At 37.3% G+C, this 26,910-nt stretch overlaps 1 protein-coding gene across 1 annotated transcript in view; it reads right to left on the bottom strand.

Annotated features, from left to right (window-relative positions):
• KIF16B (kinesin family member 16B) overlaps positions 1-26,910 on the bottom strand; it is a 130,461-nt gene that overhangs the window by 69,956 nt on the left and 33,595 nt on the right. The window contains exons 12-15 of the mRNA XM_040060679.2: positions 25,568-25,627; positions 2,692-2,811; positions 2,089-2,140; positions 743-880 (exon numbers count right to left, since the gene is read on the bottom strand). Of these exons, the coding sequence (XP_039916613.1) occupies positions 743-880; positions 2,089-2,140; positions 2,692-2,811; positions 25,568-25,627 (370 nt within the window). The remainder of the gene's footprint in view (positions 1-742; positions 881-2,088; positions 2,141-2,691; positions 2,812-25,567; positions 25,628-26,910) is intronic.

The following is a 26,910-nucleotide window of genomic DNA, read 5'->3' as shown; positions in this document are numbered from 1 at the left end:
GGAGTCCGACTGCCGCTGCCCAGATCCGCTGCCTTCTGCCGCTGCCTCGGGCTTTTTCACTGCACTCTAACTCAGCACCCCCTGCCTGCTGGGACATCCTGCAGCCCCTGCTACAGCTGCCGAGTTTCTGCTACCCAAGGTGAGCCTGCCCTGCAGTCCCGAGGGTTCCTGCTGCAGCCCGTTTTTGCCGCCATTGCCGCGAGGGGGACGCGGTCGAGCTCGCGGCACAGCGCCCCCTGCAGGCGCGGGGGAATCATCGCACCCGCCCTGACCGGCCAGGAGCCAGCAGCGCCCCCGGTGGCTGTGAGTGGAACTGCACCCAAGGGGAAAGCGCCGCGGCCGAGAGAGAGAAGGCTGGGGTTTGTTTGCCTTGTTATCCACACACACTAGTGAAGAACTGTTATTCCTTTTCCCCTATCTTTTCCTGAAAGCCCCTTAATTTCAAGTTATAGTAATTCAGAGGGAAGGAGATCATATTCTCCATTCCAAAGGAGGCTCTCAGCTTCTAAACCAAGACAGTCATAGTTGAAATTAATAAAGAATTCTCTTTTCACCACGGCAATTCTTTGACAACAAAAACACCATGGTGGTTTATTGGTGGTTTTGGATTATAGTCGAGAAGACATAAAATTAAAATTAATTAAACAATAATCCCTTTACATACACACAGACTATTTTTCAGTGTTGTTACCAGGAAGAAGCAAAAAGGCTGCCTGAAAAATGGCATTAGGCCAGGTAATACCTTGGTTGAGGTGGGTGGGTTCTGTAATCTGAATACCATTCACAGAACACTGTGCTCCATTCAGCGGGATGAGGTTCACAGTGCCATTGAGATTTTCAAAGACGCAATGCTCACTTTCCAGATCAAGGCCATGAAGAACTTAACACAAAGAAATAAGATAACATAATTAGACTCCTCACAACTAGTAAGATTAACATGCTAATAATAATTTATTAAGAACACCTTGCACTACATATTGGAGAATATACTTTCTCTTTATTCTGGACAATGTTTTCTTCCTTCCTTTATCACATCATGCATGCCTTAATTATTTATTGTTTTATTCTAGTGGAAAGAAGTGTACTGGGTTGGTTTTGCATTGTTTTTGGTGTAATGCTCTTTATTCCTGTGCTTTGATGCCTGATTAGCAAATGCTCCTTTCTTTCCAATTAAAAAAAACAACAGAAAAGTACAATTCACATATTTATAGAGAGAGAATCTTTGACCTGTTTCGCAAGGAAATAATGAAAACTTGTAGACCTTAAGGCAACCATGCTTAAATCTGAAAAGACAGGATATAAGAAGCCATTGTAGACAACAGGATGGCTGAAGTAAATTTCTTTATGTCCTAAGACATTCAGGGCTTTTATCAATCAGTTATGCTACTTCCCATTTTTTCTTCAAATAATGTGTGATTATTTTTAATAACACAAGGCATCACAAATTTGGTAGTTTCATGGAATTTATTAAAGTAATTTAAATCCAGGCAACTTTTGACCCATGAAAATATACCAAACTAAGTTATTTGACTCTCAGATTCTCACTCAAGAATTAAAGGATGCAGTTTACTTAATGAAACTGTCTTTCAGGAACTTATCTAAAACTTATGTGATAGCACAGTCCAGATCTGACAGTTCATTGCATCGGCAGGAAATCAAGAGGAAAACCAGTAGATTTTTACCAATTTTCAGAATTTTTTAAAAGTCAAATCTGAAGTCCCAAGACTATCTTAGGCATAAGAGTGTAACATAACAATGCTGTCATTATATAAAGGTTAAGAGAATGATTTTGCAGTAATTGCCACAGGTGCTATATGAAAAAGGACATATTTTTACAGGATGCTATTTCAAAAGAAGCAAGAAATAAATTAGTAACAAGTATATGAATACACTTAAAGTCCACAAGCTATGCTAGAAGTCATGCTTTTTGAAGCAAATATCATGCAATTCAGCTTTCAGATTTTCTAAAAATTAAAATACGCAAAACACAGAACAACTAACTGAAAGAGGGGAAAAAAACATATGAAGCTTAGTTCACATATTAGGATACTGAAAGAAGAAAGAATATAAAAATGCCAAATTCCATACCAATATCCTGTTCTGTTATAGCATCTTCTCGGCCAACATAGGTTTGGCCCTCCTAATTAAGAGAGAAACACACATTATTTCCAGTTGGACTCTCCTTATCTCCCCCACAAGAATATACTTTATCCTTCCACTTTCTCAGGGTAACCTGAATGAAATATACATTTAAATATACATGAAAAAAAGGAATCATGTAGCATTTTCAATATGCTTTCACAGTCTTTATTTTACAATATTATCAGCAAATCCAAGTTCCAACTGTCCAGTGCAGAACTACCTTTGTAATTTTGAGACAATCTAGATTAGATTTTAAGGTCAAGCTTTATAATTACATGAATAACAAACCAATATATACAAATAAAAATATGAAACACCTATATCTGGTTAACCAGTTGACTCTCAGGATAAACCTAAACAGATATTTTAATTTCATCATTTACAACCTCTTAAGAGCTTTTCTTACTATAGCAGAGAAGCATAAAGAGCTTTTCTTACCATAGTAATGTAATCAGCACTATATATAGATAGCAAATCAATGCTGTAATTTTTCTACTGAAAAAAATTGCAAGGCATATAAACTCTATGGAAACACAGATGTGTATTTACCTTCAAGTGGTACAAGATGATTCCAGTACTGAGAAGATCATCATCAATGCCAATGAGATGAGGCAGTTCAGAGTCTAACACAACACCTATCCCTTCTTTCCTCAGAGCCAAAGTTTGTTCCTATAAAGGACAAAAGTCTATTTATTAGGATGTGCAAGAAATACTCCTTTTCCTTCTCTTTCTAAACCACATTTAATGTAACTTCTTCTCTGTAATACCGCACAAAAGAAAGAAATTTTTTAGATTTTTTTTATTTTACATTTTACATGTGACTTCTTTACTTTCATTAAGCATTCCAAGCTTGCTGTTGAGGAAACCTGTGAAGGTGTTATTTGAAGGAAACTAGATCAACACCTGAATTATACCAGAGAAGGAACATCAATCAGGACTGTAACAAAGCAACGTTGTCTAAAAACAAGCTATGTGCCACCTTTTACAATGGTAAGGAGAATTTCAAACTCCTCAGCATCTAGTACAGCTCAAGAACAGAAAACTGAAAACTTTTTAGCAGTCCTTTAAATATGCTGAATCCTGCACAATAAAAACCCCAGACTCCTGACAATTCAGTAAACCTAGACAGCTGAAATAACATGCAATGTAAGAAAATAATTGCCAGTAGTAAAAAAAAAAATGTAAGAAATATTCATAGCATATAATTTCAATTCTTCAAAATTCCTTTGGGCCACACTGTGCAGCCATCCATAGGTTGAAGCATCATTCAGCAGGACTTCAGGTGGGAGATTTCAGCCTTGGATAAAATAATGTATGCTGTAGTACACAACAGTCTATGCAATAAATAAAAAAATTAATTATAGCTTTGAAATAAGTTTTAGCATTTAAAATGTTCAATTTTCGAGTTAAAACAGACTCCTATTGTCATCTACACCTGAAAGATAACAACAATAGAGATTGTGAATGTGCACACACAATCTTTCAAGACAAATGTGTTTTTCTATGTAAAAGAGCTAAGCCCTGACAACCTGTGAAGCAGAGGCAATGTCAGCAAGTATTCCTATGTATTACAAGGAGCACACTTTTCTCCTGATGCTAATAAAAATGGAAAAAAAGTCTTCCAACAGGCGCATGACTACTCCATTTCCAAGTAATCAAATTCCTTCTACTGGGCCACACTGAAAGAAAAAACAACTCATAGATTGTCATATGTATTTTCCCAAGTACAGCAACTTGCAAGTCTAAAGAAGAAAGCAGATGTAAAATCTCATTTCCCTGCAGAAAAAAAAAAAAGTATTGTCAATATTGATACTGTCTAAAAATTCCAAGTATGGATACATCCAGGCAAGATGAGACTATGACACAGTATGTAAGACTCTGCAAAACAAAACTGGGAGATGTTACTCTGGTCATGGAAGAATTAAAAAGTTCTCCAGCATTTAGAAAGAAAAAAAATAAGCTGTGATTCATGTGCAGCTCAGACATTCACAATGCACCCCAGATATTCATTCATATTATAAAGGAGTCACATCATAAACACAAAAAGTAGAGCTTAATTAATTGTTCAAGTGAAAAAGTAATTTCAGTCAAAAATACCCATCACATATTAGATATCTACTGAGTAGCATCTACTGTTATACATAATTTATAATGTTCCCATGTGAGAAAGTTGAAGACAAGACCCTGAGGACTGGTGACCGGTTTCTGCTAGTACCTTCAGCCCAATGGAATTGATAAAATATTAAAAGCTGAATAATTTTTCCACAGCACAACAAAGCATTTGCCAATATCCCTGACAGAGGAAGAAAATAAACATCCCAGGAGACAAAAAAATTATCACTGGGTGAGAAAAACAGCTCACAAATAATTAAGAATAAAGAAACAATATAATTCTTTATTTTCCAGTCTTTCCATATTCAACACATTCTTACTATAATAAGAAATTAATCATGTATAACTGTGATTTAGAACAGATGGATTGCTTTTTCATTCAGATCTAAAATTAAAGAATATAAATTAATTGAGTTTCTAGAGTTATATTTTGTAATCGACTACCATTCACGCACAGAATGCATCCTGTTAATGGAAATTTTATAAGAAATGCAGCAGGCAGTAGCTGTGATTAACTATAATATTTTTTAGTTTAATACAGGCTGTAAATAAGCTTTTATCTTCCGATACAATTTACTAAAACAACCTGAATCTTAATCAGATACCTGGAGTAACTCCTGAACTTTAATTGCTTGGCTTCAAATTTAATTCCAAATTCAAAAGCTTCTGGATGCCTCCAAAGCCCAAACTGTGCACTTTTGCCCCAAAATGAAATCACAGAAACTTCACCAACAACTTCACCTCTTCTTTAGCAGTGAGAGAAGGAAAAGAAAAAGGTCCAAAAGAAGTAGTCAAACTGGCCCTATTTCATTCTCAACAGCATAGAAAGAATTTCTGAAGAGATACAGATCTCTTTTGAAATAAACTGCAAGTCTATAATCTATTATAAGGCAGAGAAATTACTAGGTTTAATCCACTATTTGATTCACCTCCATTTGGGCTACATAATTTTAAGTGGTGAATCAGTAACTCAAATGGCAAAAGTATGAAAGGTCCCTGTTCCTATTAAAAATTCCTAATTCAGAAAATTTATGAAGATCTCAAGATGCAGTTGGAGAAAGTTGAATGTACCCACATACTTCTTAGCTTGAATTATCCTTGAACAGAAAAGTGTATACATACTTCCTCGATATTTAGGATGTGTTCAGAGGTTGTGGAAAATAAAGCAAGCCAAGGATTATCCAGAAAGGAGCACTTTGGTTGGTACAAATGGCTACTGTTTGAGGAGCAAAAGAAGGTTTTCTTCTTTGGGAGCTGCTACATGAAATGGACTCACTTGAAGAGTAGAAACTCAGAAAGTAATTCTGAGACAGTACACAAAAAATCATCTTTAAGTCAAAGTTAAAATAAAAGGATTATATTGTATATTTAAATTCTTTGAATTCAGCTCTGACTCAGCTGTCAGAAATATCCTGAAATAAATTCATTTACCTTTATGGAGAGAGATATAAAAGCTTTTGTGAAATCTCATTTCTTCTGTACTGATACATTAAGTTTAGTGTATTAACTGACATAGTGGCACCTCAAAACTGAGCTATGATCTGGTAATTTAAGAACAAATCTCGACTAAAGTACTCACCTGATCTGAAAAGTTCATCATCATATACAACTATCCATGATAAAGCCCACTGCTGTGACACACAGGATGCCTTTAAATGGATCTCTTTAAATGCACACACAAAAAAAAGAAGCACACAGCTTCACTTTTTTTGGCCAGCAAGATATTGAATTAAATCTAAAAAGAAAGTAGATCCAAAAGGCATTTCTAACATTCCTTTACCAATCCAACAGCAGAGGAAAACATTATGTTGCTATTGCCCCAGCACATATTAAAGAGTACATGTAATTAGTGCACTGCAGTGAACGGAACCTCTTAGGGGAGTTCAACTTTTGTCACACTTTCCAATGCAAAAATGCAATTCCTTTATTTAAATATTGAACAGATAGCTGCTGGCACACAGTCATGAGAATACACTGTACAGACACTTTCAGTAAAACATGACAATTTACTTCACCAGCACGATGGTCAGATTTCTACAGTTAAATTATGAAAAAACCTCACATAATACCAATTTAAAAAATAAGTAAGTGCAAAAATATGCAATGGCAAAAGTCTTGGCATTAATATTTAACCAGACTATATATGAGAAAATTCTTATGCTAACAGGTACTTTGGGTGCATTTGATTTTATTGAAAATATGCTATTATATCCCAAGTTCACAAAAGTGTCTGACTATAGTCAATGGCCCAGCACTAACATTAAGTCCTCTATAAAATATATAGACATAAACTGCACACAAGCAAAGTTATTAATTCTTAATTGGTTTTCCTCCAGCTACGTATTCAATACACTTCGCATTTCCTTTAAATCACTGGAAACAAATGTTTCAAACCTAGAGGACAAAAATGTTCCAGAGTGTTCAGAATTCAAATGCTCCTGGAGAGGCTGATTTTCAAACCCAGCAGATACATGGCATTCAAGAGACTGTGTAAACAGAGAGAGGAAATAGGGTGAAGCAGCCTCAGCTAGTCATGCCATAATCACCATGGGTGAAAATCCAAAGCTTCTCTCACTGAAGTCAGAAATTTATTTATTCACCGTCACAGGACTACAGAAGATTAGGTGACTTAAAATCACAGTTCCATTGCAGAGGTTCTGGACAAACACAGGAAGCTGAGGGCTATACTGCTGGATTACAGCAAAAAATGATATGGCAATATAGGCAAACCCACTTCAAACCCAGTTCATACAAGTGTGCTCCAGAAAAAGAGAAAACGAGACAAAAGTGTGGGCAGGACTGTGATGAACATGCAAAGAACCCAAGGGGGGAAATTCCCAAACAAGCAGTGCTCACATGATGCTTCTTATATGAGGAAGCAGAAAAGAAAATTGATCATCAGGAGTTCAAAACCAAAAACGCAACCTCTGATTGTTAAATACAAGGGCACTGCAGACACCAATAATTTACATGGCTGCAAGAAATTACCTGAAAAAAAGGTGAGAAAAGGAAAAGAGGCACTTGTGGACAAAGACATAGGGTATCCATCGCCTGAGGTTCCCTAACTTCAAGAATCACAGACACAGAAAGCATGGAGAGTTTTCTGGAGAAGGACTGCTATCTGCTTGCCTTGTTTTATACTCCAAAATTGAGTACAGCTGAATAAACCATAACTCACCTACAAGGAGCTTGTTCCCAAAATTTGGGTGGTACGGTTCTAATGCAGGCTTTGAATGGATTAAAAATAGCAGGATGTAAGAGGAATATACTGCAGACAGACCTCTGTTTCTGTTTACATAAATTATCTGAATAATTCTAGATATAATTCTGCTCAAAATGCTACATAAACAGATTGACTACTCCTCTGAATTTTCAACTGCATTGCATGCTAATTACCATATTTATAAAGCTGACAGCCAACTACTGAAGTTAGTATTAAGAGGCAAGTGTAGCAAAAAATTAGTAAAACTCCTGGTAAGCCCCACAAAGCACAAGCAAGCTGATTTGATTGGTTCTGTAATTAAAGGAAAACTTGAGGAATTTTACCTCTGCTTGAAACACCAGCAACATTTCTCCTGCCTGAGGAGAAACCACTGAAAAGTAACCTCCTGTGTTGTGAGTGCTGTGCCCAATTACCACAACAAGTAATGTTACAGATTACACTCAGGCTCTCATGCAATATATAATGTAAAATGATTTCAAATATTAGGTAGTAGCCAGTTTATACTGATGCACTTTGCACCACTATTGACATTCAGCTGAAATAATAATTTTCCTTCTCCAGCCTTTATTCAATGATCCTGGCAGCAGTGGTATCCACTCTGCTTACTGTGGTTATACTATGCCAAACTCCAAGCATTTCTCCCCCCAGGAGATGACCAGGCTAACCACATCCCAGCATTTAGCACATCCTTTCTCAGGGTCTGTACACAATTTTGCCAGGACCATGTACACTCATCTTTTCCACTCACTGCACACAACATCAATCTGATCCTTTCAGATTTCATGTGTCTTTCATGCAGATGTACTGTCTTCTGACAGTAAAGTCTCATCTTCCTCCTCCTCCTCCTCTTCCAGTGTATTAAGACCTTTGCACTGCAAACTATTCACCATCAATCAGTCTACTGTTATCCTTAGACTCACCCAATCCTCTCACAGATGCTCTGATAGAAAAATTAGCTTTAGTACCAGCAAACTTCACCAGTTAACGCATTTAAAAAAACCATTAAACATGATTAAGCCCAAAAATGTGCTCCAGGACCACGTCCCCAAAACCCCTAAAACTACAAACTTCCCTCCCAGTACCACTGCTTCCACCACATCCTCTGTATAAGCATTTCTTTTACATTTAAATCCTTACTTGCACACTACAAAATAAGGAAACAGCTTCCTATACATCCCAGGGTCAAACGCTCCATCAGCATCCACCAAGATCAGAACCAGTTCCATGCTGTTTTCTAGCAGGGATCATCACTGTTAAACAGAACTAGATCCAGCACACACTGAGCAGACAAACCAGGATCAGCCAGCTCAAGAGAAAAAACAGACTACAGACAAGACGACAAATATTCATTAAATAGAAAGTTACTATTTAAAACCCAAGAGATTTACAGGGAGTTACGACTGTGATTTTGAAAGACATGGCAGGAAAAGAGAAACCATTTCAAAGAAGTCTTCTCAAGAAAAGCAAATACAATTTTCCTCACTAGTCCAGCAAATACAAGCTGTTCAGAAAGCAGTATCAGTCACATTTTTGAGTCCTTCCACAATTCACTTCAGCATAACAAATATAAGTCAGAGCAACAGTTCTGAATTTAACATTTGCATTTAGCTTTAAATACTTAGTTCCACAGGGTAATGTTTTAGCAAATTATTTTTCATTTGTTTTATTTTGAGAACAAAGTTTATAATTACTTTTCTGGAAATTGCTGAAGGTATAATCACTGTACCTTCTTTCCCAGACATTATGTACTAGGTTTTACTAGCTCAGTTAAAGAAAATCCAAGTTGTCACTTATGTGATGCTTTTAATGCAAATTCGAGGCCTATTAAAAGGTCAGAAAACATAAAAAATATATTCCACTTGATCTTGAGGCAAACATTTGAGGATGTTACAAAAAGACAGGATAACGTGCCCTTTAAAAACTATCAGTTTGATTTTGTGTACCTAAAGCATAAAATAATTGGTGTGTTAAGCTGGCACAAATAGCATAAGCAAGTAGCTGTCCATCATAAAGTGACAAGGATTTTTGATACTATTCTTTTGTAAAGCAGGTGAAACTCAGTTAGGGAAACTGAACTTCTCTTCTGAAAATGTCTTCCCTTTATTCTACTTCCAGTGAAATAGATCTCATCAAAAAATATACACCAATTCCATCATTAATACTTTACAAGATAAGCATATAAAAATAAGGTATAAAAACTGTATAATTATACATAGTATACTGTCAATTGGCTTGAATTCTCTAAATCTAATAATTTCTAGTAAAATGATTGGAAACCAGAAGATACACAGAAAACATCCACGTCCTTATATTACATGTAACAAAACTACAGTTTATTTCACAATTCTAATAATGAAATGAAAATGAACAAGTCATTCTAACTTGCAACAGCCCAGTGCAGTAATTAAGCTGCTTTGAAGGACAGCATAAGAGGACACCAAATTCTTCAGCTGTAATTGCAATACAATGACCTCAATTTCAATTATACACAATAATGAATCACACATATAGATGCCAAAGAAGATCACAGCAGCCTTTAAAAAGGTAGGCTGAAAAAGAGGATAAACACAAAATAAGGAGAAAGGACAAGATGACAAGAGTATGAATCCAGAAATATAGTCACAGGAAATAGGTACCATATCAATCAAAGGGAAGTGTTCTTTAAAAAAAAAAATTAAATGAAAGCAACCTCTACTGAGATACCTATAATCTAGCATCAGTTCCTAATATCAAGGTCAAAAGAATTATTATATCTAATAAAGAACAAGAATACTGAAACATATGTCATAGGCAAGACAGACATCCAAATATTGACTGAAGAGTAAAGTTCCCATCACTTTTTTTTTTTTTTTTATGTCCAGCAAAAACTGAATAGAAAAATTCAGAAGGGAGGAATCTCTTGCACTGTACTATGTAATGTAAACTACAATACATCATGGCATTCTTGGCAGACTGAAGTTTTGGCACATTTGAGTATTTTTAAAATTTAGTCCATGAAAGGGAACTAGCACAGCTTTGCCAACTACTAACAGAAAATAAGGCTTTCTTGAAAGATGTAAACCTGCTGAACTTTTAGGGAAAAAATGCAAAGCAATCTATCCAAAACTCAAGAAGCAGCTACTGACAATTGCATTTTGCTAACGGATCTGAACCTTAAATTGGATAGTTGTCACCTTTTTTGCATCCTGACAAAAACCTTCAGGGAAATACATTTTGTTAGCTAACATAAAACAATGAAAGGGGAAGTCGTGTTCTCCAAAGGAGGTAGGGCATTTGTTATATTTACATACTGTAAAAAAAATGAGGCAAGTTTTATTTCTTCAGTGGAAAAGCTTTATGTTATTTCTAAAAGTTTACTGAGATCTGAAAACACGAACATGCAAATGTTGTGTATTATGGCAGCCTTGTCTCTCACCTGAATTCCCAGTGACTCCTGACAGGTACTACTGCACCTCAAAACTACAGATCTTCTGGAGGTGCTTCATTCCAATATGTAAATGACCTCAAAATTAATCCACTGATATGGTGTAAACTAGAGCACTTTGACTATAATAATGACTATAATAATGACTATTATAATTACTTATAATAACTGACAAGTGAATATCACCAGCCATAACAAATGGAGACCAAACCCCCCTCTTTCATTCCTAAGCCCCTGGGGCATACGGGACACCAAGTTTCATGACTTCAGAAGTTAAAGAAGACCTCACAATGGGTCTAAATCTAAACATTTGGACAAAAAGCAGACTAGATATTTGAAACATTCACTTAAATGCTCCATTATCATAAACTATCAGCAGCACACAAAAAATCTCTTTCAAAAATGCTGCCAGAAAGGACTATGTGACACAGAATAACCTTGAATTTAACAGGTACAATACATCCTTTCCTAATGGAAACAAGGTGACAAGTGTGTTAAGACCAACAATAGCACTGGTAAAAAAAGCTACCTTTTGAAACCAGGAAAAACTTTGATACTGCTTTACCAGAAGAAGTCTATGGCATTAAACTTTTAAATATGTTATCTTTATTAATAGAGAAAACATTTAGATTTTCTGTGTAAAGCAGCTCATACTTAGACAAAACTACAGAGATTTAAACATAAAACCAAATATAACCAAATTCTCTCCCAGGCATATTTCAATTAAGAATATTAATGACTGTTTAAATTCAGCTAATCAATTTAGGTCTTAAGAGACTAGCAACTTTAAAGGAAAATGGCCAAAAGAAAATTCCTCATGAGGAAACCCTCTCAAATTTCCCTGGGTTAAGGATACAGTAAGAGACAATTTCCATGGGTTAATAGAATTTTAACCTTAAAATCCTCCTTTGCCCCTCTGCTATGTTCCGTATATATGACTGTAACTCTGTAGCATCAAGGTCAATCAGATCATGGTCTCCTTCCTTCCACAAATCCGTGTTGGATTCTGCAGCCATCCCTCCACTGATTGAAACCAGAGAAAGAAATAATAAGAGACAGCAAGGTGATCACGTAATTAAAGACTGTTAACAGAGGCAAATGGCAGGCAGACTACTGTAAAGCAGCTGGGCACTCCAAATATCTACATTTCAGCTGCTCAAAGGTGACTTCACACCTGCCACATTATCAGTTGCACTTCTCAATGGGAAAAGCAAAATTGGGATACGCAACCAAAAAGACAAACGGATCTGTGTTTTCTTATAAGGGCAAATTAACAACTCAAATGAACACCAGAAATCTGAAACTACATGCTTCTCTTCTTTCACACAGATAATGCTTGATTATGACACAGTCTGCCTGAGTATAAGATTTACTGTTTTCCCCAAAATTCAGAGTATCCCTGCAGCACATAACTAGTAAACTAACAAATTTTGCAGATCAATTGGTCTATCAATATTTCAGCCTTGCTTTCTCAGTTCTCATCAAAAAGCTGTCACCACAGAAGCTGAAGAAAAGCAAAAATAACGAGCAGATCCCACTAGGGGGGAAAAAAAACCCCAACCAACAAACAGAAAAACCACATACACAAACCACAAACGAACAAAAATAGGCAAGCAACTCAGAAAACTGGGGACATGCCATTCCTTCATGCAAAATGTAATGCACAATTGGGTACCCTGAGTGGTTTTTTTTTTTTAAGATGGATTGCTACAAAGAAGCTGAAATGCTGTTCTTGATGTTTTGGAACATAACCCATCTCGTATTTGTTTCTTTATGCTCTGTGAACACAGCAACAAAATACGAACAACAGAACAGCTGAAAACAAAAATAAACTTGTGACCTTTGACAATCAAGAGTTTAGAGCAGTGTCTGCTCAGGAAGATACTTTTTAACACACATGTACCTCAGAGAAAAACTAAAAATTGAATTAAATATATTCAGAACAAATCCTTCAGCAACAGTTTGTCCAGATGTTGCAAACAGGACTTTGAAAGAAATTAAATTGAATATTTAGCAAAACATTCTACAGAAGTTGGCATTTTGAAGATGATTAAGTCCTTGTCTGGTCTGTTGTGGATTAATTAGCTCTAATTATGTTTTCTATATTTACATAAGGGCAAAAACTCCAGACACAGAAATGCTGATATTCATGGATGAACTACTACTAGGCCAGAAGCTGCCTGAAACCACAAGTCTTTTGTTGAAAAAATTCCTGCAAAACTATTAGACTTCTTTCAGAGTGAAGGAAGTTGTCCTTGGGGAAAAAAAAAATCCAAATCCAAAACAAAACTAAGTGCCCCACAGAATTCTTTCTAAACCCTGTGTTTCTAAGTTATTCATACAGCCAAATCCACTTCAAAACAAATGGGAATTAGACACCTAAAATATCTTCAAGCCCTAACTGATACTTCAGTACCTAAAATAGGGATAACCTGAAACCCTCGCCTATTACCCTCCAACAAACAGAACTGAATCGGCACTCTCTTTAACAAGACCCTTATTGGATGAGTCAGTCACTACTGACAAGATATTTTTGTCCTTCTGGGAAGACTGTAGTGGAAAGAGAAGGATAATAAGTCACATTAGATTGTCAGGGTTCAGTATACTCCATACTACGTCTCAATAACATTTTCATACTCAGAGGGAAAAATATATAAGTGCATCAGAATAAAAAATTCAGTATAATAAAGCAATCTTTCAATGGACCAACTGGAAAAACCTACAAGAGTCAGAAAAATCATCTGGAAACAACAGAGGTATGTTAAGAGTGTTGCAAAGCATGGAACATGTAAAATTTTTTTAAGAAAGTATGTTGTTTGATCTTTGTTACACTTTCAAGCCTAATCAACCAGAAGGGAGACTTAACCCATAAATCAGAGAGCAGCAAACAAGCTCTAAGTGATGTCCAGGTGTTAGAAAAACAAAGTTCTCATTGGTAAAATTGCCTGGTTAAGGTTTAGGGCTGGACGTGCTTCAGGGATCTCAGACCTAGGGAGAAGCTAACAAACCTTGGGAGGAAGGATGTACCACTTACAGTGGGCCCAGAGAATGCAGAATTTATGGGTCACAAGGACATATGGCAGAAATTGCAAGACAAGAAAGAAACTAATAAACCCAACTCACCAACTCTGCTGAAATCAGCTTCGACTGGGTAAAAGGGTATTTTGGCAGGGGCAGATCACAACCACCAACCCTAGAAATCCAGAGAGACCCAAAAGAAGAGAAAGCCTGAGCAGGCAGACTAATTCACATGGGAAATGGGAGAATCATTAACCAACAGAAGAGGGAATACCAATTAATAAGAGAACTAGGTAATTTGTAGCCAATGTACACTAATTCCTTTGTTTGTTAAAAAGTATAAATAGTAAAAAGTTCTAACTGCTGGTGTGCTTGTTTTATGGAATACCACTGGGCACCCAGGGCTGTTCAACTCAGAAATAAACATTCAATGTCTCTCTAGAGTGTGCAATTACCAGTTTGTTGCACAGAAGGTAACTCATCTGATTTTCGCGGACAAGAGCTTTTCACGCTTGCATTGAGGGGTTAAACTACCAAAGGCTGAAGAGATGGAACAGACCAAATCCTTACTTTTGAATGCTGCATTGCCATCCAGAAAATAGACAGATGCGTCATCAGTAGTTTTCCAGACAACCAGCACACACATAGTAACCTCCCAATATAAAGAAATACTGGAAATGGATGTCAAGAAACACCAGAAATGCCAGCATTGGGGAAGTTATTGATAAGAAGGTTGAAAATGGAAAAAAAAATTCTCGATGCATAATATTGCTCAAAGAACTAAAAGAGGAACAAAGAAATTTCACCTCAAAGTATGAAAAGCATTTACTGTATGGACAAGAGGAACAAGAGGTAGGAGAGAAGTAAAAAAATATTTCAAAAGATGGAAATCTGGTTTGGGCTTCCTAGTAACGTTTCCTTAAAAGGTGAAGGAATAAGCACAGCTGAGTATTTAGTTTGCTATGTTTTGGATGAAAGCTGCACCCTTCTTGTCCTATAGGCTGGCTCTCTCAAAACTACATATCATAAACAGATTAGATAAGACAAAGAACTAACAGCTGAAAAAAATTGTGTCTAATTGTGACTGACAAGACAATTACAGGGTTTTAAAAAAAAAAAAAAAAGTGTTTCAAGCAAACAACTCTGAAATGTCTGAGATTCTCACTGAAGTGACAGCAGGGAGGAAAGCTCTTTTGCTCTGTATTGTACCAGTGAAGCTGCTCCTCTTCTTAGTGGGTGTCTGTTTAAAAAACTTTAGTTTTTCATAAAGCTGCACATATAATATCAAATTTCTATCTCATGTTTTATTTCAGTTTGACACAAGTATGGCTTCCGGAATAACAAAATAAATCTTGAATCACTAACTTTTGGGAGGCAATGCAAAGAGAGGAGGAGATATGGAATACACCATCAGTGGAGGTGTTCGCTTTATAATCCGTGCACGTGCCAAAATTATGTTTGGGACTATCCTGGGACTTCAGTAAAACATTTTTGAAAATTAAAAATAATGCTCTTCCTCTATAGGCAATAAAATAATTATCTACATAGCCATCGATTATAAAAGGGGATATTGATTTCCTTATACATAGATGTTGGATAAGGCACAAACTCTTACTGCCTCTTCTCCTTCTAGATAGTGGAACAAAGAATTGACGCTATAATGCTAGGTGTAGTGGTTTCAGTGCATTTAAAACAAAAAGTTTAGTAGAAGCAAGACACCTCATTCTTCTCAGATGAAGAAACTTCTACTGTCCAAAACCACAAAGAAAACCACCACTGCAGAAACTTCCTGAGCAGCTTTTCCCCCATTTCCCAGAGCATTAGATCGTAGCACCCTCATCAAGCAAGAAGAGCCAATTAAAGAGTCAGCAAAAAGCAAGATCAGAAAACTGCAGCTTTGTTGTGAGCAGCTTACTGTGAAAATGCAGGTGCTCCTGCAGCAGCCCAGAGAGGGAGGCATCAATAGCTCCCTGCAATGAGCGCCAGTCAAAAAGGCAGATGCAGAATGTAAAACTGCTTAAAAGAGCAACTGCTAAGACAGTGAAGCTAAAACGATGGAAAATTAATGATGCAATTCCTGTAAAGAGTAAGGAGATTACAGGAGCAGTTCTTAAGTCTCATGAGGTCAGCTTACCTTTTCCATTTTTCATTATTTCTCTTTCCCTCTTGGAACAGATTGCCATGAGCTCGCTGCTGACATACAGCTGGCTACTAATACACTGAAACCCTATTGTTGTGGTGGCACCCCAAAGCACCTCTGCATTTCATGTGCTGCTAGGATTTCCATCAGAAGCCTTGGCGTATTCAAAGTTATTTTTTAGGAATTTTTTTGGCCTTCATTCCTGGAATTCCAATGACCATCTTAAGCTGAAATGCCTGCTCCTTGACACTTCGGAATTTGTACAGACAGAACTACTTCTGATGTCTAAGAAAAATCCCCCGAATAGAGCTGCAGGATTTTGCTAATTGTAAGCAGAGGTTCCTGTTTTGGCTTTCTGGACACCAGCCTGTAAAATTTTGTGGCTTATAAAACTTAAAACCATCAAAGCTGCTATTTCCCATGCCGGAGCATCTGCTGCAGGCTGGTTCCTGCCCCTGCTAGCCTGGTCTAAGGGAAAACAATTCTGCTGTTTCAAGAAGTAAGGCACCCAGAGAAAATTTGGTTTGTCCCAAATGGAGGAAGCTTCAGAGTCTCCTAAATGTGAACACCCTGAGCACAAGGTAGCCTCAAAGGGCAAGTCTACATACAGCAACACTGACATTCAGGGCAGAGAACGAGACTTTTCTTGCCATCACTGATGCTACCAAGCAGGAGATCTTTTACCTCCCAGCTAGGAGACAGCAACTCCACCCTCAGTATTCTTCATGCTGATATCAAACAAGGGGAAAAGGCCTGGCTGGAAGACAAAGGTCCGGACAGGCTATTTTCATTCACCTCTTCTTCCATATGCATTACAAAACAGCCTTTAATTACATGGTAACATATTTTCTACAGGACCTGTAAATAATTCATTTCATAGACTTTATTCTGGGAATGAATCAAGAAGGCAGTAGACTATTAGCTACAGGACTCCCACCTCATTTGTTGCTAAAGCTGGGTGATAAATGAGTCAGGGACTTATAGAGAGGAAAAAAACTAGGCTCATAGCAAATACATTTATTAATTTTAAAAACTATTTTGGTGTTTGCATGTTTCTAGGGCTATGGGAGAATTAGGTGTTTCACTTATCTCAAGTTCTGTTTACTGTTTAGCTCAATATTCACCTCTACTTCTGCAGAGATTAATCTGAAGTAACAGAATGCTTTAAATCTTCCTCCAGAAATTCTTCCTCCAGATCAACATGTAACCCATGCTATGGAATTAAATTGGAGGAAGAAGGAGGACTGTGCTATGCTAGCAAGCAACAGCCACCAAGGAGAGAAAACAGACTTCGGGATTAGCAACACAGCAGCAAAGACTTTTGCAGAGGAATATGCATAGTTAGATGCACATTCTTGACTGGCTGCAGCAACCACAGTCTGTGCTGTGTTTAAGACTGTACGAATCAAGGCTAATGCCCAGCTGCCATTTAAGATGCAAAGTGATGTGCACAGCAGTACCATGCACTCAGAGGTATCAGAATCACACAGCAATAAACTCCTAAATAGTCTGCTAAAAACACCAGCAGAATAAAATGGCTCCAGCGTTTCACATCACATTGTCATTAGGAACAGCTCATTTGTGAGGCAGATAGAAATTTGGGTTTTATCTAAACTGTGGATGTTGGAATGCTTCTTTCCCATCCCATAGCCAAATCCAGAGAGAAATTTACATTTCGTCTCTCTTAATACTTCTCTGCTGATCCTTTGGGAGAAACAGGTTTTAGGATACATTTCTTCTTCTTCTTCCTCTTTCAGGAGCTTCCACTTATTTCAATTTAGACCACCTTCCTGGCACAAGATAATTAATAGGAAAGCAGAACAAATGCCCAGGAGGAATTGTTGAACAAGTGGCATCTGAGCTGTAGAAAGAATTTCAAAAGCAACCCATTCTGTCTGACTCCCTTTCATTTGAAAACCGCTTCCAAGCTCTAGTGATGCATTAAAGCTAAGCATGGCCTGAATAATCTACAAATGCAGGGCCCCACTTGGAAGGAGGAGGGCAGTGAAATATTTGGCAGTATGGCTACTCCTAGACACTGGAGGGCCTCTTTTGAAAATGCACAGCCTTATCAACCAAACTTATTCAACCCTGGCTAAATCAGTGGTTGGTAAGCTCAGAAAAGGTAGTCCCCAGTTGTGCTTCTCTTACGGCCCAGCTGGTTTCATGTGGAAAAAAAAAACCTGTTTAAAATTGAAATTAAAAACAATCAGTAGCATTAGGCATCTCTTGATCACAACTTTCCAGCAGAAACTGAAGGTTGAAAGTGGTCAGTCCACCACAAAGGCATCACAAGCAGCTATAGCATCTGGAAGCAAAAAAAGGAGATTTCTTAATCAGATGAACACAGGTGGCAGAAAGACTTGAAAGCAGACAATTACTCCATTTGAAATCTACTTTTGACTGCTGCACTCAGCATTCCTCAGGTGGCCGGGACCCTTTCAATACTGCTCCTATTAGGAAAAGAGCTACAGTAGATGAGTAGTTCCAGTTCCCAATTCAGTACTTTTTTCATGCTCTGACAACAGCAAGCCAAGGCTGAGAGAGACAAAGCACTGAAAAAAATAATTACTGAGTGAAGAGCAATGAGAGCTGCTTCTCTGAAGAAAAAGCAATTTGTATCTCAGGACAACCATATTACCCCTTAAAAAGTTTCTGTCTCTTTGTTTTTACAGAAAATTCTCTCCATTCTCTTTTCTTTCTTCTCAGTTTGCATTAACCTAGGTATACTCACCAGACTGAAGAAAAGAGGATTATTAGGTAAAGTAATAATCATCGCTTAATAATGGCATCTCTTCAGTCATACAGTATGAAAAACCAATGTCTCTTTAAGGTAAAACAAATCATATTTGGATAATCTCTGCCCAAACTCAAATTCCAAAGGAGAAATCTGACCAGAAGAGATGATGTTATAAACCATCAAACACTGCTAGTGACTGCTACTCTTGGGAAATAAATACATAATGCACAAGGCCAGGTATAAGAAAATAAATTCTAATAAAACTGAGAGCTAAACTTGATATTACTTGTCACTGTTCAGGAGACAGGAGCTGTGGGTAAATAATGCAAAAGGACCAAAACCAGTAAACATTCCCTTCTTATCAGACAACCTCCTTAAAAAAAAAGATGGAAAAAAGCTGAACAAACTTATTAAATTTTCATGTACAGAAACTCAATTATAAACCTACAGAAGTGATTAATCAAGAGAAAAAAATGTTAAAATAAGCAGTTATAAATAGGAACTGCAAATCATTGCCACTGGTGTTTCAATTGCAATATGCAGTGAAAGTAATTAGAAGAAGTGGCCTGGTGAAACACCTCTGTGTCCAAAAGCCTGTTTGCCTTCTCAACTGAGAAGGAATTACCTGATAAAATAAAAGATACTGCCTCTCTCAGAAACGGATCTTTTACACCTCTAAAATATCAAGGACACAAATTTAGGAAAAGAAATACATTTTAAAGGCTTTAGCTGAATTTGTCAAACATTCCAGACCTACTGTCAGTTGAAAAGGAGGGTTGAAAAATGCACTGAAAAACAACTGCAATAAATCTTGGTGTACATAATCACTTCGCAGTGCATTACAACTGTGAATTGTTCAGAAGTGTTTTTGTCAGAACAGTTACTCAGGTTCTTCAGGACTTGCTCCTAAAGCAATGTTTTGGCATCCTCATAAACTTACTTTAGTGTATGAGAACAGCAATGAAATTCAGGATACTGCAAATAATTTTCCCTTAAAATATCTGAATTAAATCCAAATTAAGCACGCAAGAAGAACCTGATTATTGTATCTTCAGTGACATCTAGTGCAAGAAATCGAAACCACAGTTAAACAGGCTTCTAGAGAAAAGATGCTATTTTCATTGATTGAGTGATCACTGACCAAGATAAACAAGAATAATTAACATTAAAACTTTCATAATATCTTTTCCTCTGCACGGCACTCACAAGCCAGCTGAAGGCAGTTCTATCAAACATAATTTGTTAATAAGAGACTACTTAATGGCAACGTGCATTTTTCTTTTCCATAGAAAATCAGTTTGATAAATGAACATATATTACATAATTGCTGGAGGACAAACAACTGTTGAGAAAGCCAACATCCCCAGGAACAGAGCTGCTACTCTATTTATTCTATGAACTTTTCTAAAATAAACCAAATTCAGCAGCAACATCTGACTTAAATTCTTTCGGCCAGTTCCATAGCTGTGCAATCCAGTGTTAATTTTGCAGAGATTTTTTTAAGCCTCTTAAAAATTCAAGCAGAATGACATAGCTTATAGAAAGGAAACAAAAAACGGAAGCATGCAATGAGGGTTTTCTAATACAAACAGATGATAAAAGAAGTTATAATATCTCAAATAAGATTTGTTCAAGTCAAAGTACAGATGTAATCCTTTAGAAATAGACAGATATGCTTCAAACACAGCCAACAACAGACATTATAACCAAAATGCAACACCAAAATGTCTAACTAACAAGTTTACAAAAACGATTCCCTAACTGAAATATAAAAAAACCTTAGAAACAATTCCTGCCAAACATACAAATAAACACATGTGCTAAAGCTGGTTTAAACACAGTATCATGTAGACGTTGTTCTATATACAAATGCATACCAGTCTTGTAACTCCATTTTTTTTTTTTCTTTTGACCTGTAAATAGAACCAATTTTAGGTTCTATTAGGTTCAATTCAGGCAGGTGAGCAGAGGTCTTTAAAATTCATACGCACCTTTAAAGGGCAGGATTAAAGCCTATTTACTTTTTAGAAGTTCTACACTTTGTTTTTCAGGAGCCCAAGCGCTTGTACAACTCCTCTACCCTGCCGCCATCAAAAGTGGAAGCAGACACTAAGATTTTAGGTGAAAGCAGAAGGTGCTAATTGAGAGCACTTCTCACCTGAGGACTGGGCTTGTTGAAGCAATGACATGAAAGAATGAAGAAAACAAATGCTCATCAAAGGACAACATACTGGGGTAGAACACAGCCCAAGAGAGAAGAGGAAAAGCAGAGAAGTGGGTCACGGTTAATAGGCTGTGAAATAAAAAAGGCATAAAACAGCAAAATGCAAAATGGTGATGCATGCCCAGCGTTTCAGGCAGAAGAACCGAGACAACAGTGTTTAAATACCATTCAGCAACTGTGATTTAGAGATTATCTAGAAATGCAAATGCAGACAAATGTAGCATTTATATAGAACACAACAAACTGCTCTTGAGAGAGTTCACTATGGTATGCAAGCCACCATGGAAAGCAAATTGTTAAAATAAAATATATTTGCTTGTGCCACCCTAATCTACACCTCGCAATGAGCAACACAACTGCTCTGAGTTTTGGTGTCCCAGTGTCTTTGCTGCATATAGCCAAGATTCCTAAAGAAAGATAATTTCCCAGCTTAGATGAGTAAGTCCACCAAAATAATTGCTTGGTATTAGTCTGTGTTTATTCATCATGGCAAGTCAAAGGTATTTAATTTCCCCCCAAAAGAAGCATGATATAAACAAACAGTAGATGTTAATGCTTGAAGATAAGAAAATTTCACACAGTTTTCTCCCTCATGTAGGAACAACCATTGTTAAGGCATAAATATGCACTATTAAGCAGCAGTCAACCAAACGGCACAAAAAAGAAAAAGAATAACCAAACAAATCATCAATAAACAGGGTTCAATAACATCTTTGCACACCCTGTGGTAAAGTGCTGTAGCAGAATTAGTATTACTGATGCAAGTGAGGTGGTGTCACTAAATCCAACAGGACAAAGCCAGCTGAAGTAGCGACTAGTTAAACTATTGATCACAAGAATTAGACATGCACACAAAACCTGCCCCCGTCCTTGACTTTAACAGACTCTGAAGATAGATCTCTCTACATCCTTTGACATCATTTGACCACCAGCACACAAAAGCTAATGACATGATTAGAGTCAAACAACAGGATAAGCAAATAAAAGGGAACTTTAAATCTACTTCAAACTAAAAAAGAATAAAGAAGACCCTTTAAATATATATGACACACATTAAAAAGGCAACAGCTCAAAGTCATACCAATTTCTACACAAACAGAAAAAGGGAAAGAAATTTAAAAGAAAGCTGTGAAGAAAAACCAGCAGAGAATTATATAAAGGAGTGCACATTTTAAAAAGATTAATCTAAAAGCTGGTAAAGGTTAGAGAAAAAAAATTGAAACATGCACAAAGGATGACAAAAAAAAAAGTGACACTGAAAAAAAAAGATCTCTAGGAGAATGACAACATATGCAGTCAAATAAAACAGCCACATCAAAAGAAGTTTTGTACCAATTAATGCCTCAAGGCAAGAGAAAAATCAAAAGTTGGATAGGTTATCCTAACATTTTAGACCCCACGATTGATCTTTAGCAGAACAGTACAAAAAGAACGAAGGGAAGGAAAAGAGCAAACAGGATTTCATCCCTCCTCCTTTTCTTTTTGGGAACGTATATGAAAGAACATCAGGAGAAGGCAAAAAAAACCTTCACACAAAGATCCAATGAGCTTGAGAGGAAAGCTAAATGCTCCAGTTAAGTGCTGAGGCTGCAAGATATCTGAAGACAGAGAAGCAATGTAAAGCAACACTGTTCTGTAAGGTGCAATCCTTTGGTGACGTTTAAAGAAATAACCCAAAGCCTGTGGATTTAAAACCAAATACACTTTGGGTTCTGATGCAGTATTTTATCCAACAGTGAAGCATCATCCACATATTTATTACATTTATTAAGCATTAAAATGTCCTTGATTTTATTAAAATACTAAGTAAGGTAAGAGTGAGAAGATCAAGGAAGAAAACAAACATCAGCGCTAGAAACAACGCTTGGCACTTTAGGCAGATCAACAGCACCGAGAACCTGCCATGCTACACAATAAAGAACCCTTCATACAGAATCAGCACAAACTTAAACCCTGATGTATGCAGTGTCCCAAGCTTTGAATACAGAAAATGAGAAGATTAGGGCTTTAGGTGTGAGTTGACATTAACTCAGACTCCAGAGGAAGCCAGACAATCACCCCTCCAAAAGCACAAAAGAAAGAGAGGACTATCAGTGCTACCCTCCCCAGCCCAATATTTATCTAATTGCTCATCAACAGAATGAAGGACTGTACAAGATGTGGCATTCAGCCACTGCACACCACCCCAAATCCAAACCCAACATTTGCAAGTGGGATAGTTCAACATGCTCAGTCTAAAGACGGAAAAACAGAACTTCAGGTTACTATGCAAAAACTCCAAAGGGGATAAAAATTACCCACAGAAATAAGAATACTGGGATGCACAGCTGCACATATGGTACACAGTGCTGACTAGAATAATTGAATTTTAAACTGCCAAATACTTTTCATCAAAAACTTGCCTTCACATGATATTTTCTGTTCCTTGGTATTTTCTCGCTGGTATTTTTCATTCTCTATGAATTATCTTCAAAGGTAGCATTTAGATGCTGCTGTCTAATCTTAAACGAGGTTCAAAATAACTAGCAAGGGCAAAAAAATTTAAGGAACATCTTCCCTGCAAAACATTGTTTCTTTGTCAGGCATCTTAAGCTGATGAGAGCACCATATCCATTGAAAGCCAGGAAAATTTTTCCAGCAGTGGTCTGTTGATCTAGTGGAAGACACCAGCAAGCCCTGTGATTCTTACTTGCGTTTTACAAGGCTTATGCAAAATCCTTTCAATTATTTTGGATTTAAACACTTACAGGTTTTCCCATCAGCCTGTGAGAACAATTCAAAATCACGTGAACTTTAATATTTAGAACTTAGTACAAAAAAGCAATAATCACATACAATAAAGGAGGGAATCCCATTCTGCTACAAACAAGCGCACTTGCATCTCGCAGGCATATGCCTAAAAGATTTGGAGCAAAAAGTGTTGGAAACTAAAAAGGTCTTTAAAAAGGTTTTCAAGTCTCCAAGCCTGCTGCAGGGGAGGAATTGGAAAGCATCAACTATCTCAGGATAGCAAAGCCAGGGGAAGCAAGGGAAAGAAGGTTTTAAATATAATACAAACGTGAAGTTCTAAGTACCTTAATGAAGAATGTCCTGAAAGTTACTGAATTATGGCATGGGGGAAGTGGCAGGTGTGACTTCAGTGATGTGGACATACAAAGACAGTTTCACTTCTCAGAGTGCCTGGCAATTCTGTTTTTACAAATTACAGCGTGTACGGTCTCTGTGTGCAAGGGAGGGACGTAAATGACACAAAAAACCCCCCAGGGAACTCACAGAGAATCCATAACTAAAACCACCACTGCTCTCTGAAGTTTAAAATCTGCTTTCCAGTGACTCAGCCTGGCAAACTTCCAAAAAGCCCTTTCCCTCTCATATGCTGTCAGTGATTTCACAAATCATTAAACAAGAAGTGAATAAAAATACGGGTATCTTCAATGAAACGGTGTAAAATAAAATAAAATAGTGCAACTAAGAAATCTCTTGCAGATTTTCAGGGCGTTTGGGACAAAGAAAGTTTAACCAACTGCCTTTAACCCGAAAGTGGAATATGAGCTATATTCATACACTCAAATACCATTTTATGAGAATGCAGCTCATACAGAAGCCAAAGTTGTAACCAAAACATCTCTGATGAATATGTAATTGAAAATTCCCAGTTTAGTATCTAGATAGACATTACACAGTCCATTCTACCACACTGACTGCTAAGTACTTACCAACCCTGATCCATTCTCTCTGCTATTTGTGCTTTATTTTTATTTTTAAGCACAGAGCCATTCAACTCATGTGGAAGTCAGATCAAAGACACTGGTGGACTTGAAGAAAAAAATTTAAGAAAACAAAAAGTAATACCAGAAAAATCAAATTTGAGATCAGTGACACAGAGAATTAAAAAATTACTTCTAAATGCTCGCTTGAATTGCACTACAAACAAGTTATGTTCAGCAAATGATGAAAGCTACAGCTTTGCTTCTGAAAATTTTATTTAACAGAACAGTTAAAACATTTGGCAGCAAAAATATTAGTTAACATGCTAAAAAAATAAGCTGTGGGAATTATTCCTCCGTGTGTTTGTATGTGTGCGCATGCACAAATGCGTGTGTGTGCTTTTACAAACAGAACCATCAAGTAGCTCATTAAAATATAACTTCAGACTGCCACCTTAATCATGCACCAAATACCAACATAAAATCTCACCAGGATAAGGGAAAAAAAATCCATATCTACTGTGTGTAACATCCACTGAGACACCCAATGTAAGATAAGAAGTGATTATTCACAGGTCTTGTTGATACCACACAAACACCAAGGATGTGAGGGATCCACTTGTCCCTGGGCCAGGCTTTCTGCCTTTGTAACTCAATAGAACCATGCAGCAATTTAAAGATTTGTTCGAGAGAAGCTGTTTTGCACTGTGGGGTCACTGTGGTGAATAACAGAAAGAGCTGAGCCAAAGAAGATGACTTAGAAAAATAACTTTGTTAAAAGGAAAAATACTAAGGCTAGGTCAAATGCCAAGAGGAAAATTTATTTATTTGCCTTACTTTCAGAATATCTTGAGTTTCATTCCACTTGTTAGTCCACTCTTTGGTCAGTTCTTGTACCTATGAAAAAAACCAAATATTGAAGAAAATCACATCTCTTCCAAAGTTCTTGATAAATGCATTCTCAAAGAAGTTCTAAGTGTTTGAAGTTTAATACTTAAGCATTTAAAAGAGCACTGAAGCTCCTGCTATAAGTTGCCATACCTACAATACTTCTCCCTCAAAACACAAAATTCTTATTTACACTGTAAGATGAAATGAAAAGTCCAGGATAGTTCCTTCAAATAACTGTCTACCTTCAAATAGTTTCATAAAGTGCTTCAATCCTCCAAAGCCTACTGCCACGGACTGATCCCTCAGCTGTAACAGGACAGCTCCTGTTCCATGGTACAGGTAGGCACGTTAAGGGAAAAATCCCCTCCAGAGGATGGAATGCAGAGGGAGAGGCAGAACAGTAGCATTCAGAAGTGAACCAGAGCAAAATTTGCAACTTAGAAACTACCCAGTTCATTGTCATCAGCGCAGAAGTGAGAGGATGCTCGCAAAGGCATTACAGACAGGGGTATAGAAGCATTTGCGTTAGAAAAGATCTCAAGATCATCAAGTCCAACTGTGAACCCAACACTGCCGAGCCACTTCTGAACCACATCCCTCTGAAGTGCCACATTTATAGCTCTTTTCAATATCTCTAGAGAAAGTGAATCAATTGCTTCCCTGAGCAGTTTTTCCAATGCTTGACAACCCTTTCCATTAAGAAGTTTTTCCTAATATCCAATCTAAACTTCCCCTGGTGCAACCTGAGACCATGTCCTATTGTCCTGTAGCTTTTTACCTTGGAGAGAACTGACCCCCACCTGGCTACAACCTCCTTTCAGGTAGTTGTAGAAATTGAGGTCACCCCTGAGCCTCCCTTTTCCTAGGTTAAACAGTCACAGGCCTTCCTAAAGTCCAGATAAACAATACTCACAGGCTTTTCCTCATCCAAAAACCAGGTCATCCTCTCACAGAAAGAGATGATGTTGGTCAAGCAGGATCTGCCTTTCCTAAACCCAGGGGCCTGATTCCCCTGGTTGTCCTGTGCATGCTGTGTGACTGGACTCAAGATGAGCCACTCCATGAGCTTCCCCCAAAGTGAGGTCAGGCCAACAGAACATTAAGGATTTGTCTTTGCTTTCCTATTTAAGCAGTTGTCCACCTCTTTAGTTAACTTCCATATAATGCTGTTGTACAAAGAAAGAAGCCTTTGATGCAGTTGCTCCAAACATCTCCCCATTTGCCACCTATATTTTTATGGTCTTTGCAGATCAGCTCCAAACTAATCCACGAGAGCTACAGAAATTTCT

Source organism: Hirundo rustica, chromosome 3, assembly GCF_015227805.2.
Source record: "Hirundo rustica isolate bHirRus1 chromosome 3, bHirRus1.pri.v3, whole genome shotgun sequence".
Taxonomy (NCBI): domain Eukaryota; kingdom Metazoa; phylum Chordata; class Aves; order Passeriformes; family Hirundinidae; genus Hirundo; species Hirundo rustica.
The sequence above is the reverse complement of the archived record's forward strand: the minus strand, read 5'-3'. Positions and strand labels throughout refer to the sequence as shown.